The sequence below is a fragment of the Macrobrachium nipponense genome, chromosome 21 (genome assembly GCF_015104395.2).
Source record: "Macrobrachium nipponense isolate FS-2020 chromosome 21, ASM1510439v2, whole genome shotgun sequence".
NCBI lineage: Eukaryota > Metazoa > Arthropoda > Malacostraca > Decapoda > Palaemonidae > Macrobrachium > Macrobrachium nipponense.
Window position 1 is genome coordinate 29,303,458 of NC_087212.1, and position 27,835 is coordinate 29,331,292.

Here is a 27,835-nt window from a genome sequence, read left to right on the forward strand (position 1 = left end):
GCGTCATATTCCGTATACATTTCCTTATTTTATGTAACGCTTCACACGCTTCTTGTTTGTTGACGTCGTCATATCATGATACGAGAAGATCCCCCCCCCTTCCCCCCTCCCCGCACTATTCACCCCATCGCAAACATTATGCTAATGATATTTGGATAATGGAAACATTATGCAAATGCCCATTTGGGCAATGTAAAATTAGTGGGTGTTGATTTTCTCACAGAGAATGCCATTCGAGACTCGTTCATTCATTCCCTATCGTTGTATCAACAGTGCGTAGTGTTGACTCTCTCTCTCTCTCTCTCTCTCTCTCTCTCTCTCTCTCTCTCTCTCTCTCTCTCTCTATGACGTCTCTTATCTAACGTTAGTTAGGATAACATTATCAGGTCAGCAGCGTTAATATTGCTCGCTTGTATTCTCGAGGGAGATTCGGGACTCTCATTGAAGTGGCACAGCTCCGCCATTAGAACCATGTACCGAACTTCATCATCAGGGGCAGTACAGTTGTTTGTTGTTTCCCGTTTTCTATTGTGCCAGTGTATTTCATCATTTCGGGCTGCTCTCTTTTGCTTTCTCTATTTCTTCGTGGGAAAGGTTGTTTCATAGGTTTGTGTGTTCTTTTTTAATAAAGGTGTTTTTCAAAGTCGTTGGTGTTTTTGTCATTACGTTCGTTTTACTCCAGCTTTATTTTTTCCTTGTTTTGACGGGGAATTTTAGTGTCACAATGACCAACCCTTGCTCTCTCTCTCTCTCTCTCTCTCTCTCTCTCTCTCTCTCTCTCATGTGTCCAGGAATTTTGTTTTAACATGAACGACTTTACGTCGGCTGTCAGATATCTTTTCCTCTCTCTCTCTCTCTCTCTCTCTCTCTCTCTCTCTCTCAATTTCCAAGAATTTTGTCCGAAAGCGAATCACCTTTTTGTCAGCTGTTAATTATTTCCTGGGCTCTTTATGCAGGAGCTCAACTTCTAAACCGCTCTCTTCTGTTTATAGTCTCGTCAGGTTGAGATGGTAGCCATTGCTTATAGCAATTTCCAAATGTAAAACATTTGTTCTCTGACAAGACGTTGGTTTGTTTCGTGTGTTTTGTGTCTCAGAGGCGTCTCGATTTCAGTAGTGCATAGAGGAGTCGAAATTATCTGTTGTTACTTTAGGCTTAACTATTGTTTCCAATTAAAAAAATCTTTTGTAAGAGGGGTCTGAGGTCTGAGGATTAAATTTCTCATGTAGTCATTATATATTTTTTTGCTTTTCATCTAAACTAAATTTCGGTTGTTGATCTAAAAGTAATCATTCACATGCTTATTTTTTGGCATTAGAAGTATTTGTTATTTTCTAAGGAAATCATTTGGCTAGTCGAGAAAAAAAAATCGAAAATTTCAGTATTTTAATGGTATGCGCGACAGTTACATTGATCCTTGGCCTATACGGTTAGAGAGAGAGAGAGAGAGAGAGAGAGAGAGAGAGAGAGAGAGAGAGAGAGAGCGGCAGTCAGGCATTGTTTGGTTTCTGTATGTCACATGTTCCACGTTTCTTGTTTTTTAAAATGTTTTTCCTTGTGTGAAGATGAATTTGTTTATTTTTTTTAATATGGCCTCTTATCAACGATTAAATTAAGCACTATAATAACTAGTACTAATAGGGTTATGTTACTTTCAATTCACCATCGCATTTTCATTATGAAGTCCGCTTAAGCTAACACACACACACGTATATATATATTATATCTATATATATATAGATATATATATATATATATATACTATATATATATATATATATATATATATATATATACACCAGTTGAAAAGTGAATTCAATATGAATATTTTCTCTTTTTCCAGATACCTCCAGGACCTGGGATTGGAGAGTCTTCCAGCTCTTGGTTCGTTGCCTTCATTACGAACACTCTACTTGTAAGTTGATTTTCAACACTTTTTTTTTTTTTCATATTTTGAGCCAAACAAGATTTAATATATATATGACTGGTAAAAATGTTCTGTTACAACAGAATTCCATCTCATAAAACGAGACCATAAAGACGGTATAAATGCCGCCTTTTCTGTAACTTTCTCATGCAGTACCTACCTGAAGAGAGACAGCAGTCTGAAATATATTACTTACTTTCTATATTTTGGCATTTTTATGGGCTCCTTTTAATAGTACCATTATTATTATTATTATTATTATTCATTTATTATTATATTATTATTATATATTATTATTATTATATTATTATTATCTATTATTATTATTATTATCATTATTATTATTATTAATTAATTAATTAATATTATTATTATTATTATTATTATTTTTATAATAATTAATAATAATACCATGTTGATTCATGGTCTTTGTTTGATATAACATAACCTTTATATTTAATTGTATTTATTGACAACAATAATTCTACAGATTGACGTCATGAGTTGACCTAACATAACCCAGGATGTTCGGTGAAAAAGAGACATGATCCATAATAATAGATTTCCCTAGGACCGAAGAATGATCTAATGACTTAATCCCTTTTTTTTTCCCCCCCTTCGCCTTGCAGGGGTGGGAATCGCTTCAGGAAGACGGATACCTTGGACCTGTCGGGGATGCCTCGTCTCAGAGAACTGGATCTCTCCAGAAATCGCCTCGTGACCGTCACGCCCCGTGCTTTCACCAACGTCACTCTCTTTAGGCTGTGAGTATGAGAAAATGCCGAGAATGAGCGCTGCCAGCGTTATTTCATTTCCTCTCGAGTTCGTTTGTCTCCTCTCCGCTTTTATCGGGGCTTAAGAACAGGCACGAGTGAGTGGAGTTGAATTTGTCGAGGTCTGGGCGCTCTCTTGCCGCTTTCAAGCAGAGCTAGTGGTGTCTTCTGTCAACTGCAGAAAGGTGTTTTGCAGAATATGCAGAATAGAATGGGTGTTATGGTGGCGTTTGGAATGACGCTCATTGGATGTCGGTCGGAGATGCCACTGTCATCAATATATTATATTAATGATAAAATATTATTGCTAGTTTTATGTTGATTTACTTTGCATAATTGCTGATTGGAACATCTCTCTCTCTCTCTCTCTCGTTCTACGATACTAATTTTCAATGTTGCATTTCATACTGTTTTTTTTATTGTAAGTGTTGCGTAATTGGGTAAAATTTAAATTAAATTAAAGAATATTTTATTGAATTAAGTTATAAACTAGGCGAATTAGCTATCCCTGATTTTAGTGGCTGGTAATCATTGGAGAGAGAGAGAGAGAAGAGAGAGGAGACGACCCAGAGATAGAGAGAGAGAGAGAGAGAGGAGAGATAGGCGAGAGAGAGAGAGAGAGAGAGAGAGAGAGATGGGTGGGTATGGGTTAACCGACCGACACGAGAGCAAAGTTACAAGGGTGTGCTGGATTATGATATAGTTAAGGATTGATGGGCTGGTTCCCCCCCGGCTCCCCCCCCCCCCCCCCCCCCACCACCCCCCCTTACCCAACATTTCCACCCATAGCCGACACTCGTCGCATTTATGTCAATGCGACAGATCAGTTTTACGACTTCCCCGTTGGAGTTCGATCCACCCTCCGCCCTTTGCCTCTGCTCTAAGGAGTGGCGTGGAAAAGGGAACCCCTTCCCCCCCTGTCTTCTCTCCCTTTTATTTCCTGGTCGTTTCAGTTGGACTAGGCTTGATTTTCCAGTGGTTTCTGGTCGTTCGTTGAGGTTGGCGCTGGAAACCGCGTGATAAATATCGATTTAATCCGCAGGAATCGGTGGGAATCGGTTTGACCTCGAGAATTCAAGCATTGGTATGAAGTCAAGTGAATGTCTTCACCTTAGGCTGCACTGAAGCCTTGGCTTTCATATATGGATGTCTGATGGAGGAGTGCTTGCAGACAAAAGATATTTAAGGACACTTTTTATGACATCCGTTGGAATGTGATCTGTTCCAAGGAATGTTAATTCTATGCAGTTGGATGCCATTCATGACTTTTAGAAATATCTTGCTATTTAGATTCCGATATATATATATATATATATATATGATATATATAGATATATATATATATATATATATATATATAGTATATAAAATATGATGCGCGTGCTCGTGTGTGTGTATTGTTTGTTTATATCCTTATTTGGTTCTCATTCATTTTTTTCGTGTGCCATTCATATGAATAAAAAATGTATTTGAAGTGTACGCCGACATATTTTACCTGTGTTTTGAAGACTTGTTCGTCTCTAGCGAAGAATAAGGATATGAATATGTCTCAAGTTTTATTTAAATATGCACCCTCTTTGTCCATTCCCTTTTATAAACTATAGTTTTTTTTGTTTTTTTGTTTTTTTTGTATGTGTGTGTCTTGTGCTTTATGGTTTTGTGTCTAGCATTGCGATAGTGTAGTTTCTTGCGAATTCACTCTGTGCACTGAACGCTTTCGCCCTCCCTTAAAAGTAGGTAATTGAACGGAGCGAAACCAAAACGGCTCCTTTGTCTTGTCCCTCAAGAAATGATTTGGGGTAACCTCTGCATTCCACCGCCCAATTTTCGCAGTATGCAAATGTCGCCCTGCACTTTATTTATACCCGGGACAAATCGGTTGTCGCCGATTCGGTCCATTGGCCTCCCTCTCGAGTGCGATTTTCGGGACGATATCCAGACGCCGTGCTGTGCCGTGCCATTATCGCTGGGTTCGGCTGCGCCTGGTAGATGCATTGTGTCCTTTTGCTCCGGTTTTAGCGTCGAATATTTTATCGAAGTCTGTGGCGTTGCCCCGAGACCCGGCTTACTCTCCACGCCCTGTCTGAACCTCTCTATACGGCGTTCGCCATCTTTTTAAGAATGGTGATACGCCTACTTTGTGCCCCCTTATCCTTTACCTTTTTTTTTCTTTTCTTTTCTTTTTATGCCGGTTGGGCGGATTAGAGTTCTGTCGAATGTTGCTGCCACTCTCATTGTTTGTTTATATTGTCATTTTATTTTTAAGTGTAGACTTCCTCCTCGTCTCCAAGAATGACTTAGGCTATCATCATGAAATGTATCACGTAGACGTTCCATGATTCTGCTTTTGAAGGCGAGGTCTCGAATCCGTCGCGCCTCTTCCCTCGACGTATTTTTAAGTCTTCTCTAATTGCATTGCGGCCTTATGCTTGGAGGCGTGTCTTCCTTCTCGTCTCTTTTCTGCTTGGACACAATTAGGGTTCGCCAGTCTGTGGTGTTGTGTTTTTAATTTTACCCTACAGTTTTTGTTCGCAAGTGTTTGTTTCAAGTACGGTGTATTTTATATTTTGCTCTTTCTCTTCATGCATACACACTCACATATGTATATGTATATATAGTATAAGCTATAATGCTATATCTATATATTATATGTATATTATGTAAATATATGTGTATGTAGTATGCATATATATATATAGATATATATATATATATTATTAATAAATTTTATCATTCATTTCCATCTTTTTCTTCATGTATCCTCATGTATCCCCATCAATTTTTCATTGTTCTGTTCCCCATCCGTTCCGTCTCTCTGCTTAGAACCTTTATTTCATGGGCTTAGGTGCCCCACCCACCCCACCCCCGCCCCCTCCCCCATGCGCTCAGCTTCCTCATTCGCGTACATCCTCATCTCTCATTGTTCCTTTTATTGGGAGGATGCGAAGTAGACGAAGAGGGATGGTCGTTTGGACCTATTGGTACTGGTGCCAGGACAGGAGGACCCTTCTGGTTTGGGTGGGGGTGTTGGGAGGGGGATGAAGGATGCCTTGTTGTCCTCGCTGCTCCCCTCCTCCTATCCCTTTGTCTCTGTCACTCTCCCACGGCCCGAACAACCTGTGTAGTGCCAGTAATGAGGATGTGGCACTCACTTGCTGGGGATAATACCCACTTGGTCAAAGCTTAGTTGGTGACCGTTCCTTCCATCTTCAGCCGTCTCTCTCTCTCTCTCTCTCTCTCTCTCTCTCTCTCTCTCTCTCCTCTCTCTCTCTCTCTCTCTAAATGCCTCCGATCGGCTCTTTAGTGGTAATGTTTACCAGCGCATTTACCTTCATGAAGGGAAACGTGATCTAGACACTCGATACTTTCCAGAACGCGATTCCTGCAACTGATATGGCAGGCCAGACCCTTTCTGGAAGTGAGGGCGTGCCTGGATGCAAATTTGATGGAAGATTGTTGTCTGTGCGCAAAATTTTTCGAATTCAGTCTCCGAACTTTAAAACGTTCAGTCATTTCGATAAACTCACCAGGCTGGCCTTGTGCATGTGCGACACACTCGATAGAATAGAGGGGTTAGAACCACAGGTATAGAGGGGACTTTTTATATCTATGATTAGAACTGGGAAGGGTTTGTTGAAATTAATTTTGGCTATGCTGACTTGAACCTGGTCGCTCTTTAATTATAGCCAAGTATAAAAAATCTTTTTTACTGTTGACTTAACTCGTCTCCAGTGTCATACTCATGGTAACTTTGTCTAATTTACCTTGTTGACGGCCCAGTATCTGCTCATTTCCCTGCATGTAATGGAGGTCCTCACTGGTCTGTTCTGCTGCCGCTTTTTTTGTTCATTCTCTCCAAACCATTCATTTCATTAAGGCTTGTAAGTTTGTCACTTGCTTTTTCTCTTCTAGAGGCTTTAACCTCGATATGATTGCTGAAATCAATAATTGAAAGAGCTACTATTTATCCCATGCACACACACTTCTTTTGCCTTTCTTTGATTCTTTAACGTTTCTTGAAGATGAGGTTGAACATCCGAGGTCCATTAGCTCGTAGGTTACGTTGAGTCATTCAGACTTGGAATAAGTAGTCCCCTTGATTCTGATTACCAGATGTGCTGCTTGGAAAGCTGGTGTCTCTTTCATTGTTGTAAATTTTTGAATTCATTTATTTGTATTGATCTGATATGCCTTTGTATCACTATTGGTTTCCCTTTTCATTATGGCCACTTACTACTTCTTTGAATGATCGTCTTTATGGTTGAAATTTGGTCGCTATCTAATTATTGCAGGCGCAGTTTTGGTCAGTATTCCTGTGAGGTGACAATCGTCTCCTCCAAGCCTCGTTCACAGTATTTGCTCTTACGTATTGTCGAGGCAGATTCTCCCATGATTTTACCTTTGCGTGTGCTACAAATTACTCAAACTTCACCTGGAAATGATTAAAAAAAATACTCTGTCGCTACTTTCAGCCTGAGAGAGGCCCCGGCCTCTCTTGTGCTCAAGCCACAACTTTCCTCAATTGAAAACGAGGGTTATGAGGCTCGTCGCTCGTTTAGACGGTCTTGACATTTTTTTCCCTGTTAGCGAAGCCCCGATCATTGTAATGTTCACATAACACAATGGCCCTTTGTGTATCTTTTTATGTTTGATTAGTGGTCTTTTCAGTGTTGGCCCCTATCGTCATGTATGACATATCATTTGAAATGAAAAGGCCTTAGACATCTTGAATCGTGTCACGGAGGGTTGTTGGTCATAGGCACTTGAAGAGATTTTCTGATCTTGTAATAAGCGGTAAGTCTTTTCTTCGGTGTAAGAAATACCGTGTCATATTCTATAGTTCTGTTTCTTACTCATTCGAAAATTGCTACCCAAGAATATTCTGAGCCTATTTAGAATAGTGATGTTTTCGTGGTTTTTGGATGTTGACTTTTAAGACTTAAGAATCGCAGAAAACCTGTAGCCTAACAAAGTCCAGTTTGGAATTGAACAGTAGTAACAAGGCCCCCCCAAAAAAAAAAAAAAAAAAAAAAAAAAAATACCAGACCCTTTTCCGTAATTTTCTGTCAGTCGATATAATTTGTGTGGGGTTTTCTTAGGTTCCGTCTTGCGTGTGTGACTGACAAAACGCTCAGGCAAAAATGTATTAAGTCGTCGTCTTCTTCTTTCCCACCGTTATCCCTACATTACGGGGTCGGTTGCCTGATGCGCCTTCTCCTCCACTGCCTTCTATCAAAGGCATCATCCTCCACCAAACCTCTTCTCTCCATATCTTCTTTCACTTTATCTCGCCATCGAATTCTCTGTCCCTCTTGATCTTCTTCCTCTAACAGGCTCCTCCCAAGCACTTTTCACTCTCCCCTCGTCATCCATCCTCAACACATGCCCATACCATCTCAATCGTGACTCTCTTATCACCTCTGTAATCTTTACTAAACCTGTCCTTCATATTTCATCATTTTCCAGTCTCTCAAGTGTATGGTTTTAATAAATTATTTTTTATCATCACATATGAAGTATCATAACAGTGAATGAAATTACTATTTTCTTCTTTCGAGTTGTGTATCAATGGAGTCTTCCCTTTTAGGCCTCTGATTCATTCAAAAGCGCCATCAGTTCCTGCAGTGCTGTAATACCGAACAGTGTGTCGGTCTAGTAGTCGCTCAATGTCACGCTGGATTCCACTGAGGGAGTGGAATCGTCGTTGAAAGAGAGGAAATCCACATTTACTGAAGAATGCGATCATTTTCATCCAAGGAATGATTACTTTGTTTTTCCAAAACGCTTCCCCCAACCCCCCCAAAATAGTCCGCCGCGCCTGACCAAGGCTTCCATCCATCTTCATCAAAGCATTTAATGCTGTCAGGTCGGAGAGTCAGCTCCCTCTCCCTCTTTTTCTCTTTTCTCGCCACATTTTTTTTTCTTGTTTTCGCACATCCTGCCCTGGCAGATGGAAGGCGGGATTTGTCAGCTGATGGGCGTGATTTGCCTTTTACTTGAGGATTGAGTTGGGGTTTTGATTACTTTGTTTTTTAACCCGTCCAACTAGCGCCGTTTAATATCTTCGTCCTTTAGATGATAATTATAATGTCGAATTTCCCGTCTTGTTACATATCCGTTCGTCAGTAACCAAATATAACCCTGATTGCCAATTGATTAATTATATTGAATTTGCAACGCCAATTACAGGTTCATTTGATGATATTCTTTCCTCGTGAAGTGGGAAAGGTATTTTATTTTTAGGTTGCAATGAAAATATAAAGGAAACGCCAGTCCTGTGCATCTGAAAAAAATAGCCGCTTTATTTTTAACAGATCCCGAGTTGTTTAACAAATACACCGAGGAATCAGACGAACCTTTACTTTTGTGTACTCTTCCCAAGTTAAACATTTACAAAATTCCCAAGTTCAGTGGGTTAGTTTACTAAACCCGAAGACAAGAAGGTTATCATTATGCTTTCATTTTCAAATTGTAGCGGTGATTTCTTGTTCGTGTGATTTGCATCTCGGAAATAATTTTGCATTGTCATGAGAGAGAGAGAGAGAGAGAGAATTTTTTTTCTTACCCAATGCGTGTGTGTGTGTGTAAGGAAGTGAATGAAAGTGTGTATTTACATAACTTGAAAGGTCACTGCACTAAAGACCAAGGTTACCCCCAGAAGCACACAAACTGGGCCCAGTAGTGGTAAGGACGTGGTGTTAATAATATGTTTGGGCAGAGGCTCTGTTGCATGGATTCCTTGTACACTTTACGCAGTCTTGTATACATGGTCATACTTTACAAGTATCCATACACATGCTTAACATTGCATTTACGGTGTGTGTGTGTGTGTGTGAGAATATTAGTGTGCTTGATAACTAGGATAGAAATTAAGATAGGAGAGTCAAAAATGCGGGCGGCAGAATTAGTGCTTTAATCCTTCGTTAGACCAAATGGATTGCATTCTATGCTGTGTCGTCACAGAGACCGCTCTAAATGCCACTTGAAGGAATTGACGTGTTCACAGGGTGATTTTGCTCTTAATCGAAGGTGGTGGCGGTTTGGGGGTGGGGTGGGGTGGGGGGCGGGCAGGGGGCAGGGTTCCATGGTCTTTGTATAGTGGTAGGAGGAGGCTCGATCGGGAGGGATAGAGGGAAAGAGTGAGATGGCGGGAGAAGCCAGACCAGTAATGAGGAAATGGTTGATAAATCTGGATGTAAAGCGTGTGGGTGGATGCAGGTGCGTCTGAGAGAGAGAGAGAGAGAGAGAGAGAGAGAGAGAGAGAGAGAGAGAATATTTGGTCTAAAAAGTTTGTTAACTGTAACATATGATTCTGTTATCAATCGACGAAATGATAATGAATATGATGAAAGGGTAAATAAGGATAGCAAAGAACGTGGCCGAAGCAACAAACAAATCCAAGTGTAGATGGAAGATCACCCTTGTCTTCATTCTTTCCTGCTTATGTTCCGAGCCAGTTTACTTTTCGTTATATATATGCTCTCATGCATTCGTCCCTCTCTCGCTGTTCTGTGCCTGGCCCGCACAGCTGTGCTCGTTGCAGAGGATGACAAAAGGACTTTATTGATAATGGACTGTAGTCTCTCTCTCTCTCTCTCTCTCTCTCTCTCTCTCTCTCTCTCTCTCTCTATCTATATATATATATATATATATCATATAGATATATATATATATATAATGTTTATATGCTTGTGTATGATGTAGATGAAGTAAGTTAATGTTTGTGTTGGTTTTCTGATGTGTTGTTAATGTAGCATTAATTTAGATACACTGTGTACATGCACGAGTACATATGCGTTCGTACCCGTTCATAGCGCTTCTCAAGTGATATGTTATACAAATTTGCATAGCCAGCTTCCGCTGAAACTTGCAAGTGTCACTGACGAAAGATAACATGCAAATGTTTTATTATTCAAGTCTCTCTCTCTCTCTCTCTCTCTCTCTCTCTCTCTCTCTCTCTCTCGTCTTCTTCTTCTCTCTCTTCTCTCTCTCTCTCTCTCTCTCTAGATAATATAGAAATAAATTCTGACGAATGTTTACCGGAACTTTTTTTTTTTTATTCTATAGTCGTTGCGACTTTTATAAGGCCGTTTCTCTGCACCTTTTGCTAACGTCTGTGAAATTCTTTGCCCGCCCCACAGGAATCTGAGCAAGAACAAGATCGACCGTCTGGATTCCCAGTCCTTCAAGACCCTCGGCTCGCTGGCCGAGCTGAGAATGTCACGGAATCTGCTCAACGCCACGACGTTCAACCGTTCAGCGCCCTTCTTCACCAACCTCACTAATCTCATATCGCTGTGAGTACTGTAGCTTCCACGGCCTTTCTTAACCTCTTACTCGTAGACTCTGGTCTTTGTTAGAGATGGATATCTTCTTGCAAGATTTCGATCGCTTATTAATAGCTCCTGTCTTGACTATATAGTTAGTATTTCCAATCACATAGTGATTAAGTTTTTTTTTCGATTCATGACAGGATTGGGAAATACAGATATGTTGATACACTGAGTCTATGACAACTTTAAATTTTTCACTAACTTGTAGTAGAAGATAAAATCTTTTCGAAGCAGGAGCTTTCATTGAAGGTTTTTTTTAACGTACTTCGTTTGAAATGCATAGGCTTAGAGAAAGTAGATCACTGTTCACATAAGGGATAGAAATGATAGTAAGTGGTTGGCTATACTTTATATTTGTTTCCCTATTTATATTAGACTCATATAACTAAAATGTTTTGTTCAAAATTCTAATATGAAGATTTAATGCATACTTGGACTTTCGTACGCGTTTGTACACTTTGTACGTTGCATAAACTGACGGCCTCAGTTAATTGTTATTTTTAGGAAGATGTCTTGACTCACTTTGTACATCGAAGTTTGATGAACTACTCCAGTTGGATCCACGGATATTTGCACAGATATGAAAAAACCTTTCCATCCATTCCTTCATCTTGGGATTGCATACGTTTTTCTAGTCCGTAAATATCAGCCCTTATGACCAAATTATGTGCCAGGAGTGGAGTCTTGGGCTTGAAGATTTGATTTGATTTAACGAAGAATGGATTAATTAATTAATGTTAATATCCATTCACTTGCTACGTGTAAACACAAGGGGTCTTTAGATACGTATATGAAAGGTGGGCTTCTTGTACCTTCAAATTTATGTTTTTCATTCCCACAAAGTCCCTCCTCCTTTATTGATTTTGACTCCACTCAGCAGTTTTAAGGTATATCATTCTTCGGTCACACATTAGCCTTTACTTAGGATGTTAACGTCTCGTTTCATTACAACGCTTTAAAAATTCTTCTGCAGGGATTTGAATGGGAACAAAATCACGGTTCTTCCCGGGTTGATGTTCGAACATCTTAAAAGACTGAAGACGCTGAAATTACGGCGAAACCAGATAGTGAGCTTCAGCGACGGTGCTTTCTATGGTCTGGACGAATTGTCGACGCTGTAAGTACTGTATAGATCTTGTGGTTCTAGGTGTAAAGATAAACAGTTTTAGGGTGTTATTTACCTACTGTCCGTAGTAAAACTTTAATCATTCTAGAAATGATTTAGAGTAATCCTTTAAAACTGTGTAATATTTCACCCCTTTTCTGCTGGAGATTGAATTGGCCAGCTAGAATTTATGTCCATAATAAAGGTATAAAAATGATGAAAGAGATCAGTTTGATAATGTATGGATAACACTTCTAGGTTGGTAAGTAACTTGTTCCTTACAGAAAAGTCAGGCATGCATATAACTTTTTCATGGTATGTTCTTAGAAAGTGGGACGGTTTTCTTGTTTTTCGTTACAGGCAACTGGACCATAATAATATAACCACTGTACGGAAGGGATGGGTTTTTGGCCTTGGTTCCCTACAGCACTTGTCCATTAGCTACAACCAAATTGACTCCATTCGACCTGATGCATGGGAGCCCACAGAAAAGTTGCAGACACTGTAAGTGTTTATTCATTTTGGAAGAAATTCACTGTTAATGATGTCCAATTTTTTTTTTTCAAAAAAAAACATTGTTGAAGACTACTAGACTGAGGAAAATAAAAATAATTTTACATAATTACTGAATAAATTGAATAAAATAAAATGGTATGAAATAACCTGGTTAACATTTCGGATAAAATTCGAGCAGCACTTGGCGTGAAGTTGATATTAGTTCCTGTCTTTATTATGATGCAAGGATAGGTCCTAGATATGGATCTTTGTTTTTCCTTTCCTGAAACTAATAATGTCTTGCAGAGACTTGAGTCACAACCGACTTGTTTCTTTGAGAGAGGGCACTTTTCGAAACCTTCGAGAATTGGAGAAGTTGAGCTTGTCCAATAACTACCTGGCTCACATTGAGCGCAATACCTTTGCGCTGACACCAAATCTCAAATCCCTGTGAGTATTATTTTGCAATTTTTTTCCGTTGTACTATTACTAAACATAGTGAAATATTTCTTCCTACCATAGAATACTACTACTGTACTGCATTTCAAACAACCTATCCTTCATTGGATTTGTGTATATAGTTCAGTTCCATGCATCCATTGCAAAACTCTATAATTTCCAGTGTATAATGTTTACGTTATAGTGATGTATTTTTTATTCTGTAGGTAACGATATATTGTGCAATGTTAGTTTTTGCTTTCTACATTTTTTTATCTTGTGGTTTCGCTTTGGTATTTAATTAGTCTCATAAATTATTGCTTTGATTATTCATGTAAAATGTTTTCATTGAAGTATTGTATGTGAAGTTTACTTAAATGTATGTTAATATTTCAAATATTTGAAAGGTAAGGAAATTTTCTTATGCCATTTTGTTTGATTTCTCCGCAGAGACCTTTCAAGCAATCAGCTTAGATGGAGTATAGAAGATGATAGTGGCGCATTTGGTACTCTAAGCAAATTGCAAGAATTATCTTTGGCTTATAATGGCATAGAAACTGTACATGTAGAAACTTTTGCACCTTTAGAATCCCTCACTTCATTAGACTTGCGTGGCAATCAGCTACGCATGATACCACTAAATCCATTTTCTCGGTTGAAGAGACTGTCTACCATCCATATGAATACGTCCAATCTTGTGTGTGACTGTGAATTATCCTGGTTCCCTGGATGGATATCAGGCGTCAATTTCAATTCTTCGACATTAAGAGCCTTTTGTAGTTATCCACCGAGGTTGAAGGATCGCCCTGTAGCTTTCCTTTCAAGTTCTGAATTCAGCTGTGAGTCATCACCTCGTCCAATAATAAGCCAGTTTCCCAAAGACTTTATAGCCCTTAGAGGTGATAATGTAACACTTGCATGTGTTGCTCAGGCCAGTACAGAGGGTGATCAACCCAGGTTCTTTTGGCGAAAAGATAATGAATTACTTGTCAACTTTGATATTGAAACTAGAGTAAGTGTCATAGGAGGAGATGGCAAAGGAGGGGCAATTCACAATGTGACATCTTTGCTCAAGCTCCCAAATGTAACTGATGAAGACAGTGGAAACTATCAGTGTGTAGCTCGGAACCATTTCGGTGCCAGCTATTCTCAGAGAGCGAAAGTTCAGGTACATGTCTTTCCATATTTCACCAAAAAGCCAGCAAGTGTAGCTGTACCAGTTGGTGGAGTAGCAAAATTAGATTGTGCAGTTGCAGGTTCTCCAGCACCTAATATGTCTCTGCTAAAAGATGGCGGGGATGATTTTCCAGCTGCACGTGAAAGACGTCTTCATGCCTACCCAAATGAGAATACCTATTTCATCAAACCAGTAGAACCTCATGACCAGGGCCAGTATACATGCAAAGCCACAAATGAGGCAGGTACTGCTACGGCAAATGCTTCTATAATAGTGCGACAAACACCAAAATTCACCAAACCATTGCAGGATCGTGCTGCAAGAGTTGGAGAAAGCATTGTCTTGGAATGTCAGGTATTACATTTCTGTACAATTCCTTTTGTATTTATCAGTTATTTACTAACAGAGTGGAATTTCACTAAGTTCCATTTAGGAATACAACCATTTTAGAAGATTTGTGCTCAAATATACCAGAAATGTCAAACTCCCAAGATTTTTGTGTAGCATGATATTGAGTACTTCATTTCAATTCCATAGTTTAATTGTTACTTTTGTATTTCCTCTTTCAACAGTTTAATTTGGGGTTTTTTCAGTATGACAATTTTTAATTGAGTGTTCAATGAGCTGTAGTGTGCATGTAGTATACAGTTTCTTTTGGGATAAAATTTCTTCTTTTATTTTGGCAGAGTAGTTATTACAAATGTTTGAAGTCTTACCAAATGGTTAATTTTGCATAATAACAAATGAATTAGTTATATATTTGTACTTTATGTGTTTTGGTAAATATTATAATAATCTACAGGGCACTGGACAACCAACTCCAAAACTGAGTTGGATCAAGAATGGAGTTCCGCTTCAAGAAGGAGATCGATATGTCCTGGTTCAGGAGAGTCAGTACTTGCTTATCTTGGATATCCAAGTTGATGATGCAGGAACTTACATTTGTGAACTAACAAATATACTGGGAACTATAAGAGGTCCAGTGAAGCTCTCTGTTAAAAAAGGTAATAGTAATTAAACAATAAAGAGTTTTTCTGAGTTGTTTCCATTGTAGGCCAAGAATAATAATAAAAAAAAATTATATGTATATTGTATATGAATTTTTTTCAGGCTAAAGAAATTTTTAGATTTATACCATACAGTATTCTTATTCTTATATACTATTAGAGTATAGATGTTTGGATCAAATACTAATGTGAGGTCAGCATGTAAGTACAGTAAATGCTGGGCTTATTGGGTTATTAAATGCTGAAATTTTTTCAAATAATACCTTTATTCACATTTTTATTGAAAAATACATATTCCTTCATATCAGCAGAAAAGTTAAAAAAAACTCATGTATTTTGCATTTACCTTGATAGTATATCCTCGTGGATTTTTTTTTATTAAAAATCAAATAGCATTAATAACAATCTTGAGTAAATTTTATGAAATTCCAGATATATGTCCACTTAGTAAGAGTAAGATTTAAGAACTAAAGAATGTAAAGCACAACCAACCATTAGTTGTAGAACAAGTCTTTTTAACAGAGTTGAATTCATAGTCTGAGGTTATGTCAAGTTAAATACATTGTAGTTGTTTAATAATGTTCGATTATTAACTGGTCCAAAATCATTGTTGTTCCACCAATATAAGAAGTTATTAATCATACACTTCTATTACTGATTTAAGAAGCAGGAAAGCTTAAATTTCAGGAAAAAAGAATAAAATGATTTAAACTAATTAAAAAAGTAAGTGATATTACCATGATAATTATGAATGTTCACTTGTAAATTTTTTTTCTTTTTCAGAGGTTACCACCACCTCAACAACAACTGGTATAGTGATGATGGCTGTAGTTTGCTGCGTTGTAATTACATCTTTGGTTTGGGTTGTCATAATATACCAAACAAGGAAACGTTCCCAGTCAGCAACTCTTGGGCCACCTGGTGGGTTTCCAGAAGATGGTGTTGGCAGATATCCATCGCATCTTCCACCCCACCATCACCTGCCACCAGATCTTGTCCATACATTCACTCCTTTGCTTGCAAACCCTCCAGAAGCATATACCACGACTGCACAAGATAGTGGATCAGAACATTCAAGTGGAAAAGACTCTGGAACTGGTGATTCTGCACAGCGATCAAGTGAAGATCTCCTTCCCATTGACCTTATGAGATCTGGTTTACGTAGATCATTAATTATATGTGCAGATTCAAATTCAGCCTCAACTCTGAGAGGTAAGAACTTTGGACATCTCAGGAATTTTGATGTATGAATTGTAGGAATTTTGATGTATGAATTGTAGCAGTAACTTTTAAGTTTTAACACTTGCTGATAGGGCTTGCTTCACTCACCACCCCATCCATACCATAAGTTCTAAAGCTTTGCCCTGCCAAGAAAAATCTGAAATAATGTCATGCTGGAATATTGACATAACGTTGCTTTTTGTTTTTTAATTATTTTTCCTTTTAATTACAGGAATGAGTACTGTAAATGTTGGTCCACATGGGGAGATTCTTGGATGTGAGGATCCTATAGGAAGGCCCAGACTGTCCACATTTTCGTCTCAACATATGGCTCCAGGCGGATATAACTCAGGTCTGTTTACTGCAACATTAAGGTGTGGTTCAAACTCTCGCCTTGTTCCTGTTCCTACACCGGTGACACCAGCAGCTACATTACCTCGCAGTCGCCCATTACTTAATCGTGATGGGTCTCATCGAAAATCAACAATGAATTCATATGAAAATTCTGGGGAATATTACCCTCAGAAAATACAGTTACCTAATGAGAGTGATAATAATGCTGGTCATAGTGAAAGATATGATGGGCATTTAGAGCATTGTCAGGATGAGTTTTATGGCTCAAATAGAAGAAATAGTGAAAGACACAATGCAAGAAATTCTGTAAGTAGTACATGTGACAATCAAAGTGAATTAGATGTAAGGACCGAAAATGCAGAAATAGCACCAAAAAATATCATTCCTGCCAAAAATACTTTGGAATCCAGATAATGAAGGGTGGCAGCTATAGTGCATAAAGGAACAGTTACTTTCCTTCTCACCACAGGTGGTCATGACAGGTGGGGCATAAATAAATGACACTGTACCAAAGTTTGGATTTTTACCAGTATTATTCTGAACAATATGTTCTATATGGGAGTGAATTTTTTTTTTGCTCTTAACTCAGTTTATTTAAATATGAATATTTATTTTTATTTCAAGAGTTATTTTATTTATATGCCTCCCCAAGTTATGTATCCTACTTATTCCACGCATTCCATATAAATAGTTTGATTTGCAAATGTTATTTTTAAGGGAGCATTCAGTGATTGTAAAAAGTAAACACATTATCCTTTGAATATATTGCTATTAAAATGGAATTATAACAAGGTGTGGTGGGAAGGAATAACCTTGTGCATTTTGTACCTGTCTGGTGCCATAGTTGTTCCAGTGCTGCCAGGGTTAAGTTGTACAAAGTTCGTCACTGATAAGTTCAGTGGTATGATGTCTACAACTGCAGATGCTCATTCTCATCTAGTAACTAAATCTTAGACATTGCAAGCAGTAAAGCTTTAAATGATTTATTTATGTCCAAGGCATAATATGTTGACAATGATATTGTCATGGTTCAACAATCCATCCAATCAGTGTCTGAATTAAACCAGCATCCATCTTAGTGCCTGGATTAAAGCAGGATCCATGTATGTAGTGCCTAAATTAAAGCAGCAGTTCCATTTAAATAGTGTTTAGATTAAAGCAGAATCTGTCTAGTTAGTGTCTGGATGAAGTTTTTGTTATGTTTTAGTAGTTCCAGGACTACACCTGGATTAATGTAATATCCACCAAAATTTTGGGGATTTGAAAGCTGCCAGGCAGTTCAGGAGTTTTATTTTTGTTAAGTCAGGAATTTTTAATGTTCATAGTAAAGTAAAAGAGACAGTATTATTGTGGACTTGAATTTGAAAAAAAAAAAAATGAAACAACTACCAGAATATATTTTGCCTTGTTATGAGGCTTATTGTAGATGCTAATTATTATGTGCTCTGTGAGCATGTTATTGTATACTGTATATGTGCCATTTTAAATGCTGTAGTATGGCTTGATTTGTATAGGAAGTTGGCTACTGTATTATGTATATACTGTACTGTTTTCTCAGTGATAGGTACTATTAGAGCCATGGAACTTATTTTTCTTTGGTATTAGTGCAGCTTACACACACTGTGTGCATATATAAACTGTATATACATCATATAAAATCTGTTATTTACTAGAGCACTTTCTATGGTGTTTCAAGTAAGTATAAAAGGTAAATTTGTATGTCTTTAAAATATTCTGCTTGGTAGAAAATGTCCAATGCTCCTTACTATAGGGGCAGAAAGTAAAGTTTAAAAAAATGAGAAAATGCTACTAAAGGTTTTCATGAGAATATGAAAGTGAAAAATGTTGTCAGTAATACTTAAGTAACAACATGGGTAGCATTCTTATTCATCAATACCTGATAACATTGTGTTGACCTGCAGCTACATGTTCAACCATACCAAAAATTACCACTAATGTTTACAAAAATGTGCTGTAAGGTGAATCAGTTGTCCTTTTATGAATGTGAAGCCTGTCAAGAGGGGCCTGGTTATTTAGGTAAACCATCCAATGCAATGCTGTTATAATGAAGACCTGTAGAATACTATTTATTACCTTCTGTTTAGTTTTCAAATGCCAGAATAGCATAAGAATTAAACCAGTGTCTCTCCAGATATGGCCAGTATTGATGCATTCACATTATTGTCCCTAGGTATAACTTATTTTCATTATAAATAGTGTTCTAATAGCCATTGACATGTGTTGTGAAGTAGATTATACAACAATACTGTATGCAAACACCATGCACTTTTACGCATTAAGCTGTATTACACAGGCATTTACTGTATTACAAATGGAAAATTTGTTTTTAAACCATACAAAACTAGTCAATTTTTAGACATGCTTAGTTATTATGTCACAACCTTTATTTTTTTTTATAAAGTTAAATTAGATTGATGTGAATGCATGTTGTAGCATGAAAGAATAGGATATACTACTGTGGGAACTGTAGCTACACAAAATGTGTGCATACACTAGGTATGAATTAAAATTTTGTGTGTAATTTGTGCATCGTTTGTAAACCCAAATCCAGGTAAACTTAAGATCTTTTCTTCTTGGCTTGTGGAATTTCATTAAAATTTGGAATTGGCAAGATGCATTATTGCCAGTTTACTGTTACTAATTAAATGCCTGTTCTGAAAAAAAAAAAACTTTAACAAGCAGTCAACAATGTAATATATTAAAAGGAAAAAGGTACCATTAACTATTTCTCAAGATGAAAAGATACTTATCAAAAGCATGATCAATAAATTTATTGACTTCTTTGATGGAACAATATTTCATCTTAAGTCCTAGAAACTTCCAGTAGGATGCAATATGGTGGATATGGGTTAGTGAAGTACAACACACTGTGTAGTCAGCAAAAGTAGGTTGGATTTATGGAACCATTGCCAAACCAGTCTCCAAATTATAAACTGCAAATGTTAATTTTTTTTCTTCATGCATTTTATGAATAATATTATTATTATTTGTCCATTGGGTTACTTAACAGTGTATTCAGGTTTCAGGTGTTCAGTCCATTTGACTGTGATACATTCTTGTCCAATGGTATGCTTTTTACTTGAGAGCTTGTAACATGCGCTTAAAAGTGGCTTCCATATTTAATTTTTTACCATAATGCAAATCACATTAGCTGCTGATTTAGAAATGACTCGCCACCGTGCATGTTCATCAAATCTTACTAATAGGCTTTAATCAATGTAAGTACGAATTGAAAATCAAGTGTTATCTAGCTTTAATTTAGGAAATTACAAAAAAGCACTTGAAAATGGCCTTAATTTAAAAACTAATTAATTATTGGTTTTTTTCCAAGGTTTTCTTTGTATACCTGAAATTTTAGTGAAAGCTAAAATTGCCTTGTAACATGTATACTTGGTGTTCTTTTTCATCCCAAAAATTACAGACCACAATTTCCTGCGGTTCCTAAATATACCAACTTAATGTTTAAGTGCATAATGTAGCCTAAGAAGTGCCACAGGTCTTAAATGTTTTAATTTTATGAACATATATGGCTTGGGAGTTCCAAAGCATTTCAATACTAGAAGTAAGTAGTACTGAAACAATAGTAAAGTATATACAATGCTTTGTATGGTTGTGACATATTAACATGTAACTAATCTCTCTGTTTCCTAAAGTGCTCTTGTCTTTAGTACCTATTTCTTTTATTTTGTTGATTTGTTTGTAATTTTATGATCTTTGTACCACAGATGTTTATTTATAACTTGTGGTTTTTACCTTTTATCTTCCAGCATTGTTACTTGTTTGAGAAGTTTATTAATTTGAGTACATCTGCTTTTGAAAAATACAGGAGTTTAATGAAAATATTTATTTCAATACAATAACTTTTGAATCTTTGTTTCATAACTTTAAGATTAGTCACTATAATGCTCACTTGCTGTCAGGATTTGACTTCGCTTTTATAGTCTTAAAATTATTGATAGTTGATAAGGAGTTGAATACGCTCAAAATAATTTATCAGAATTTTTGGCCATTTCAGTATACAACAGAAAGCTATGAATTCTGAGAAATTACTATTGTCCACTGCATTGTGTAGACTAAAGTAAAATGTGTTCATACCCCTACGTCACAAGGAAGTTATTATTTTAACAGTATTGTTTAGGGTGAGGAAGTAAAGTATTTTCAGGTTATTGCCCAACTCAAATGACACTTTTTCAAGTAACTTCTTTGTAAAAGTTCATTATAATAAAATGTTTTGTTTCATGACGCAAATTTGTGAAAATACTCAGAAGACAGAAAAGGTTTTTAAAAACTCCTTGGTCTGGTTTACCAAATGTTCAATTCATTTTTACAGTTTCATGTAAAATTACACAGATTTACAGTTAGATAGCTCAGTAATTGGCTTTTTCATGCTTTGAGGGTAGCCATTTCAGTACTAATATTTTTAATTTGTCTTTTTTTTTCTTTTTTTCATGCTTGCAAGATAGGCCTTTCAGTACTAACTTATTTCTTATGAATGACAAGAATTATCCGATACAAAAATGATATGCATTTTATGTAAAATATATGTAGATGTATGTATATATTTCTTGTTTCCAATATGAGTATTGTTTTCCATACAAGTTTTAATAATAAAAGTATACCATGGAAAATTAATTTAATACATACATGTAATTTAATATTACGTGTGAGTCATTGAAATAAAGTATGCTTAAAAGTAGTTTACAAATATTTCTGCCATTACTAGGAGGCTGCATGAAATGAATTCCATGAAACTGCTGAGTGTTATGTAACATTTGAAATGTTTTAATGGTTTTTAATCACAAACTTTAAATATTTTCAACTTGTGTCTGCACATTAGTGCAAATCCCAACACTAATTTCAGTGTGTCATTCATATCTAGTTGGTTAATACAGGCATACAACTATTGCCTTTTCCTTCAGTTTGAGCTGTTGTTGAATGTTGGGTAACAAGGTAGTTAAAATTTAGATTGGAATGGAGAGATGGGTAACCTCCTTCCCCTTTTCTTTTTTTAGTAGCCATAGCTTCAGGTTGCATCTACTGTCTCCTCCTGCTGTGATAGTTGAATTTTGGATGAGATACCATACTATTGTACCTTTTACTTTGCACCTTGGCCTGTGCATTGTATTTACCTTTTGTTACAGCCGTTTCTCAATTATGGAGAATAAACGAGACCAATGCCAGTGTGGTCATGGACAGCGATGTAGTTGCTTCAAATCTCCCATACCGGTAGACTCGCATGCATATTTTTCCACTTTGCAGAAAGGGAAATCTTGTTCTTTTCTGTGTGATAAATGTGCCACTTGGATTTAACTTAATTGAAAGTAGTACATACTGTAAGAGGAGAAAGCAACTTCCTCCTACCCTTGGCTCATTACCTCCTAAGATGGATGTCACTCATTAACAAACCTGTTCATCTCTTACCTAAGGATAAGAATGCCAGAGAATTATCCTTGGCCACCTACCTTAAAAAATGTGGCCAACTTTTTTTCAGGTAATGTCACTTGCTGTAATCCTGGACTCATTTGGATGGAGACTGACCAACCACATACCAACATGTCTGCTACTGCAGTCTCATGTCTTCCTTGTTTATTATAGGTGATTCCCCAGTGGTTATGGTGATGCCTCAAGTTGACCCTTTTGCTATGTGGAACTAATCTCAGTTATTGAAAAATTTTGTCCATGACACAGGGCTGATCTCATTCATACTTCTTTTGGTTCTTGTTGGGCAGCTCATAGTAGATAACACGTTGACAAACACTTTCGTCATTTGAAGGAGCTTTTGTCTATATTCAACTGACAAATGACATTAGATTTCTAACTTACAGGATAAGGGGTAGAACCATCAAAATACTACAGAGAAAGGATTTCTCTCTCGATGGCAAAATCGCACAGAGGCTTTTTATTTGGGAATGACAATGATAGTAGTAAACCTGAACTATCAGATAGTTCTGATAGTGACAGCAGTGAATATGGTGATATTTATTATATCGTAGTTATAGACGAACGTACCTCAGATAATTGCTAGGAAAAAAAAAGGCAACATGCAACACCCTAGGCCAGGTAAATTTTGAGGTGGATTTGCAAATGCACAAGGTGTCATGAAAAAAAAAAAAAAAAAAACCTTACCTTCTACAAGAAATTGAAAATGACTATTTACAATCTCTTCTGGGGCCTTTCTTGCAAGACAATCGTAAATTTTACTAAGTTATACAGTCAACGCCCTGCTATAGCGGACTCGTTTCACAAAGTCACATATTCATGGATTTCTCTATGGAGCTTATATACCCATTATGCACAGGAAATTCGCATATTCACGGTATTTTTCTGAGAAATATCCACAAATTACTGAATTATCATATCAATATCATGATTAAATGCACTTTGAGATAGAACTTCAAAACCAACTGTAAGCATTTTTAGTGGATTTTTCTCGAGTTTTAAGCATTTTTATAGTGGTTCTAAGCATTTGTAGATTCTAGCTATTCGCAGGGAGGTCTGGTATGTATCCCCGCGAATACGGGGATCCACTGTGCATGTTTTTTTTATTAAATTAATTTTTTAGTAAAATAATTACAGCTCATGAATATCAAAACGGATCATTAAAATCAGTAACAAATTCTTGGTATATTTGTTGTGAAATATTTATGTAAATTTACCGACATAAGATTCAGCAACTTTTTTGGATTATACACGTCTTTTCTAATATTTCTCTGCACTTTTCCTTGCAAAATTACAATTATAACTGACATACTATCAAACAAGATAAGGACTAAAACTAACAGCAATCACTTGGTATATTTATGAGCAAATTTATAAAAAAAGAGGTCATGTGTGAGAGGCAATACATGCTCCCTTGAAGTCAAGATCACAACTAACCCTTAGCTGCCTGTTTCCTTGACCTTGGCTAATCTAAAACTTGTCATTAGTGAATTTATGGGTTTTAAAAGTAATGGCACCTCTTTCCCGCCTGATTCCCCTAAAATCAAGTGTGCAAAATTGATGCTCACCATGAATGGGTCCGTCCACCACCCAAAACCTGTTACTGCTACTCATATGAGGGGGTTTGTCCATTAAAGGTTAAGGGACAGGCTAAATATATATCCAGCACACTTCCACACTGGACAAAGTTTAAGGTTTAAGAAAAAACACATCAAATGCACACGGTGTAAGAACATTTTTTTTTTTTAATTTTCCGTACCTTCCACACGAAGTTGAAAGTGACTTTACATCCCTGTATGGGGCCTCTTTTACAAGATGCTCGTAAAAATATGCTAATTTGACCAAGTTTTTCATGTTTTTTCTAATTTTATTTTGTAAATTTATAATTCCAGCTCGCATAATATCATAACAGATAAGAACTAAAATTAGTAACAAATTCTGAGCGTATGAGTCGTAAAATATTTACAAGACTTATTGAGATGGGGAGATGCAGTAACTTTTTGGGAGGTACACATGTTTTTTCTGACATTTCTTTGCAAAATTACAATTACAACTGAATTACTATCATAAAAGATAAGAACTAAAACCAACAGCAATCCCTGGGTGTAAATCAAGCATATAAACAGAAAGACATCATTGGATAGAGAGGGCAATACATTGCATCATTAAGTCACATGGCATACTAATCTCCCTCTATCTTGTGCTGTGCTACTACAGTTGTCACAAGTCATTATGGACCATTGAAGTGCTATGAACATCATCATGCTAAAATGATCCAAATCGTATGGCTCGTAATATTACTACTCATATGAGTTAGCATGTCCATCACCCAAAACCTGTTATATGATGATGCCCATTCATTAAGGGTTAAGCAAGATGGTCATGAATCAGAAGAAATGAGAAAAGGGGAAACATTTTTTATGCCCACACCAGAGGTGGTGTGAGTAAACAAAGAAAATGTAATAAGCAAGCATTGAAAGTTTGTAATAAAAATTTTTATTCCACTTGCTCCATGCTTTGAGGGGTATCACACTGAAATGAATCACCTATAAAAGCTACATATCATATGAGTATATATTAGATATCTCTCTTCTATAATAAAACATTATAACATATACTAGGACAGGGTAATATATAGCAGTAATGAAAATAAAGAATCTAAGTACAAATATAGAAGGGAGTATTACTCAGTTACACAATTAGCAAACTGACATTGAGACTTCTCTTCACCTACACTTGACCACCTCTGGTGTGCAAGTTGACTAAGGAAGAAGCAAGACAAGGTAATGAAAAGGAAGAAGCATTGTCTTGCTCTTCCTCCTCCTCCTCCTCACCATCATCTTCAGTGTAGGAAGACGTCGAAGTGCAAGGCTGGCACGACATCCAGGCAGATTTCTCCCTAACTCCCTCTTGGCAAGGCTAGTGATTTGGTGTCCATGAAGACTCCTCCCTTGCCTTCCCACTGTGAGTTCTCAGTATCTAGGAATGCTTCCAGACAAAGCAGCAATGAGAGCTATCCTGGAGGGCCTACATCTGGACAACTTCATAGAAATAGCGGTGCAGTTTCTATTGCATAACAAACAACCCACTTGTCAGTGGGAATTAGTCTTGGGTCATCTGCCCTTGTTGCAGCTCATTCCCACATATAGAACTTACCTTTGCTGTCTTCAGTAGCAACTTATGCAGAATTAGTTTTTCACTTACAATCCTCCTACCCAACTCATTCTCCTGAGCCAGATCTTGGTGGTCTGACAACAGTAACCCCCATACTTGTCAACTTATATTGTTGCTAGTGTTGTGACATGCCGTTCAGACGTTGAGGGTTCACTCCTCTCCCAGAGCCATGAAAAATCACTAGCTCTGTATCATGATCAGTTACTGCTGCAGGTTGGGGTCTGCAGTGGGAGGTTGAAACCAACGAGTCTCTGGAAGCTTGAATTTCGAATCAGTGGCCCTTGAGTGCTTTTTCCATATGAATAGGTTTCATCTACCGAAATATTAATCACGGATGGGGCACCTACCTGAGAGGGGTTTGTCTCGGGTAATGAGCACAGGACTATCTCTACATCTGTACTACATCATCACCTTGGAAATGCAGTGACCTGGTTAGAGGTACGAGAGGGCACTTGGTGGTGTAGATGAGCAACGACACAACCTCAGACTCTGTGCCAGTTAGCGCTGCTGAATCACGAGTGAGCGATTCTCCAAGTTGTTGAGTTGACAGCCATATACATTTTACATAGGCAGAATATTTTGGTGGACCAGCTTAGCTGCTGTATTAGGTAGTGGGGTCAGTAGTCTTTACATCACTGAGTAGCAGAGAGGTTGTTTGATATTTGGTAATCCCCATTAATGATCTGTCTGCAACCAGAATGAACAGAGAACTTACTGTCTACAGCCACATGGTTGCAGGTATCACTGAGCAGTTTGGGATGTTTCATTGGAGTTGAGAAGCCTTACAAGGCCTCTGAATGATTCTTTATCTCAACAAAGAGTGGGTTAACTGCACGGCCTGTCTTAATGTATCAAGCTTATGATTCCCTCCTGGAATAGTTTGGCCTTCCTTCCCACCTGAGAGCACACAAGTTAAAGACTTACTTTTCTGAAGAATTTTTTGGTTATTCAGATAATTCAGGCTGAAGCATGGCATAGCCATACTACCAGCATTACCCCATTCTACATGAGGGTGTCATCCACAAGTCCCTGGACATGTTCTCCATGAGACCTGGAGGTGGTTGCTACATAACTGTAATTACCAGGTCCCAACTGGGTACTGTGCATCTCATCTGAATACATGAGCTTGGTTCTTATATGATGAGTAAATGAGGAATGAATGGTTATTTCTTCCTTTACTTCTCACTTAAATCCTTCTCTCTTTTCAGTTTCCAGGCCAAAGTGCAGAGTCCACCCTAGAATTGAATGAGAATTTAAAGGTATGTAGGCAGCAAGTACCTGTTTTAAGTGGCTTAAATTGTGTTCTCCTCTCATTTCTCTTTAACATAAGGTAGGAATTATACATATAGCTTTTTCTGAATCAATTATTTGCTGACTACTGACTTGTCATTTCCTACAGTTGTTGTCATACATTTCTAAAATAATTATTCCTACTTGAGTTCCCAATAATTTTGGGGGATCTCGAGGCACAAAGTCCTATTTTTCTAGCCTTTTCACCAGAACAGTCAGAGGTTGCTGAAGTCGCAGCATCCCTTACTTGCACAGGCACCTAGAAATATGGTACAGTGCATCCTCGACTTACAGCAGGGGATCCATTCCAGTGCCACTCTGTAAGTTGAATTCTGCCGTAAGTCGGGTTTTCGCTGTTAACGGCGCTTTAACAGCACTCACAGTGCCGTCAACGCTGTTAACTTGATGCTCAATGCCACTTACAGCGCCGTTAATGGCAATAAAAAAGACCCATAAGATTGAACTGCTGTAAGTTAGTGGCGCTGTATCGAGGACGCACTTTACTTCTTAGTGGAATTCAATTCTTTCGTCTTGTTGAACTACTCCCATCCTAAGGGGTGTCTCAATACAAGAAAGGCAGATACAATAATGAATTTTTAATAAATTTGTATTCTTCCAAGGTATACAAACCAAAACCCTTCATAACATGTTGTACCCATCTCATCCAACCACAAGTTACATCCCTTTGGCCTTTGGAAAGAATGGAATGTTGTGGATGAGAAAGCTCTTCTTTTTTCCCAATCACCATTTTTGAAGGCTCTGGTTTGTTTATTTATGTAGGAAATGCACAAATTGCCTCAAAAATTTATTTTAAGACTGCAGTCCCCCAATTATTACCATTCAGTCTTTTGATCACAGTATACATATGCATACCATATGCCAAGAACCTGTAAACTGTGACAGCTGAAGGTCCTTCCTTCATGAGAATTTGTTCCTATGGGGATACAAACTGATGCCTTTCAAGTAGAATAAAAAGTTGAATTATGCGGTAATTTACATATTTAAACTATTAAGTTTTAGATAAACCTGTTCCTAAGTGGTTGTAGATACCAAACACTTCAAGGTTTTGTCTGAAACTCTA

At 37.4% G+C, this 27,835-nt stretch overlaps 1 protein-coding gene across 1 annotated transcript in view; it reads left to right on the forward strand.

Moving 5' to 3' along the window:
- The window catches only part of LOC135197886 (leucine-rich repeats and immunoglobulin-like domains protein 3), a 98,601-nt gene extending 77,054 nt beyond the window's left edge, over positions 1–21,547 (forward strand). The window contains exons 3-12 of the mRNA XM_064225094.1: positions 1,844–1,915; positions 2,557–2,691; positions 10,842–10,997; positions 12,007–12,150; positions 12,499–12,642; positions 12,940–13,083; positions 13,522–14,602; positions 15,051–15,252; positions 16,039–16,467; positions 16,709–21,547. Coding sequence (XP_064081164.1) covers positions 1,844–1,915; positions 2,557–2,691; positions 10,842–10,997; positions 12,007–12,150; positions 12,499–12,642; positions 12,940–13,083; positions 13,522–14,602; positions 15,051–15,252; positions 16,039–16,467; positions 16,709–17,244 — 3,043 coding nt within the window. The 3' untranslated portion in view covers positions 17,245–21,547. The remainder of the gene's footprint in view (positions 1–1,843; positions 1,916–2,556; positions 2,692–10,841; positions 10,998–12,006; positions 12,151–12,498; positions 12,643–12,939; positions 13,084–13,521; positions 14,603–15,050; positions 15,253–16,038; positions 16,468–16,708) is intronic.
- Positions 21,548–27,835: the final 6,288 nt, after the last annotated feature.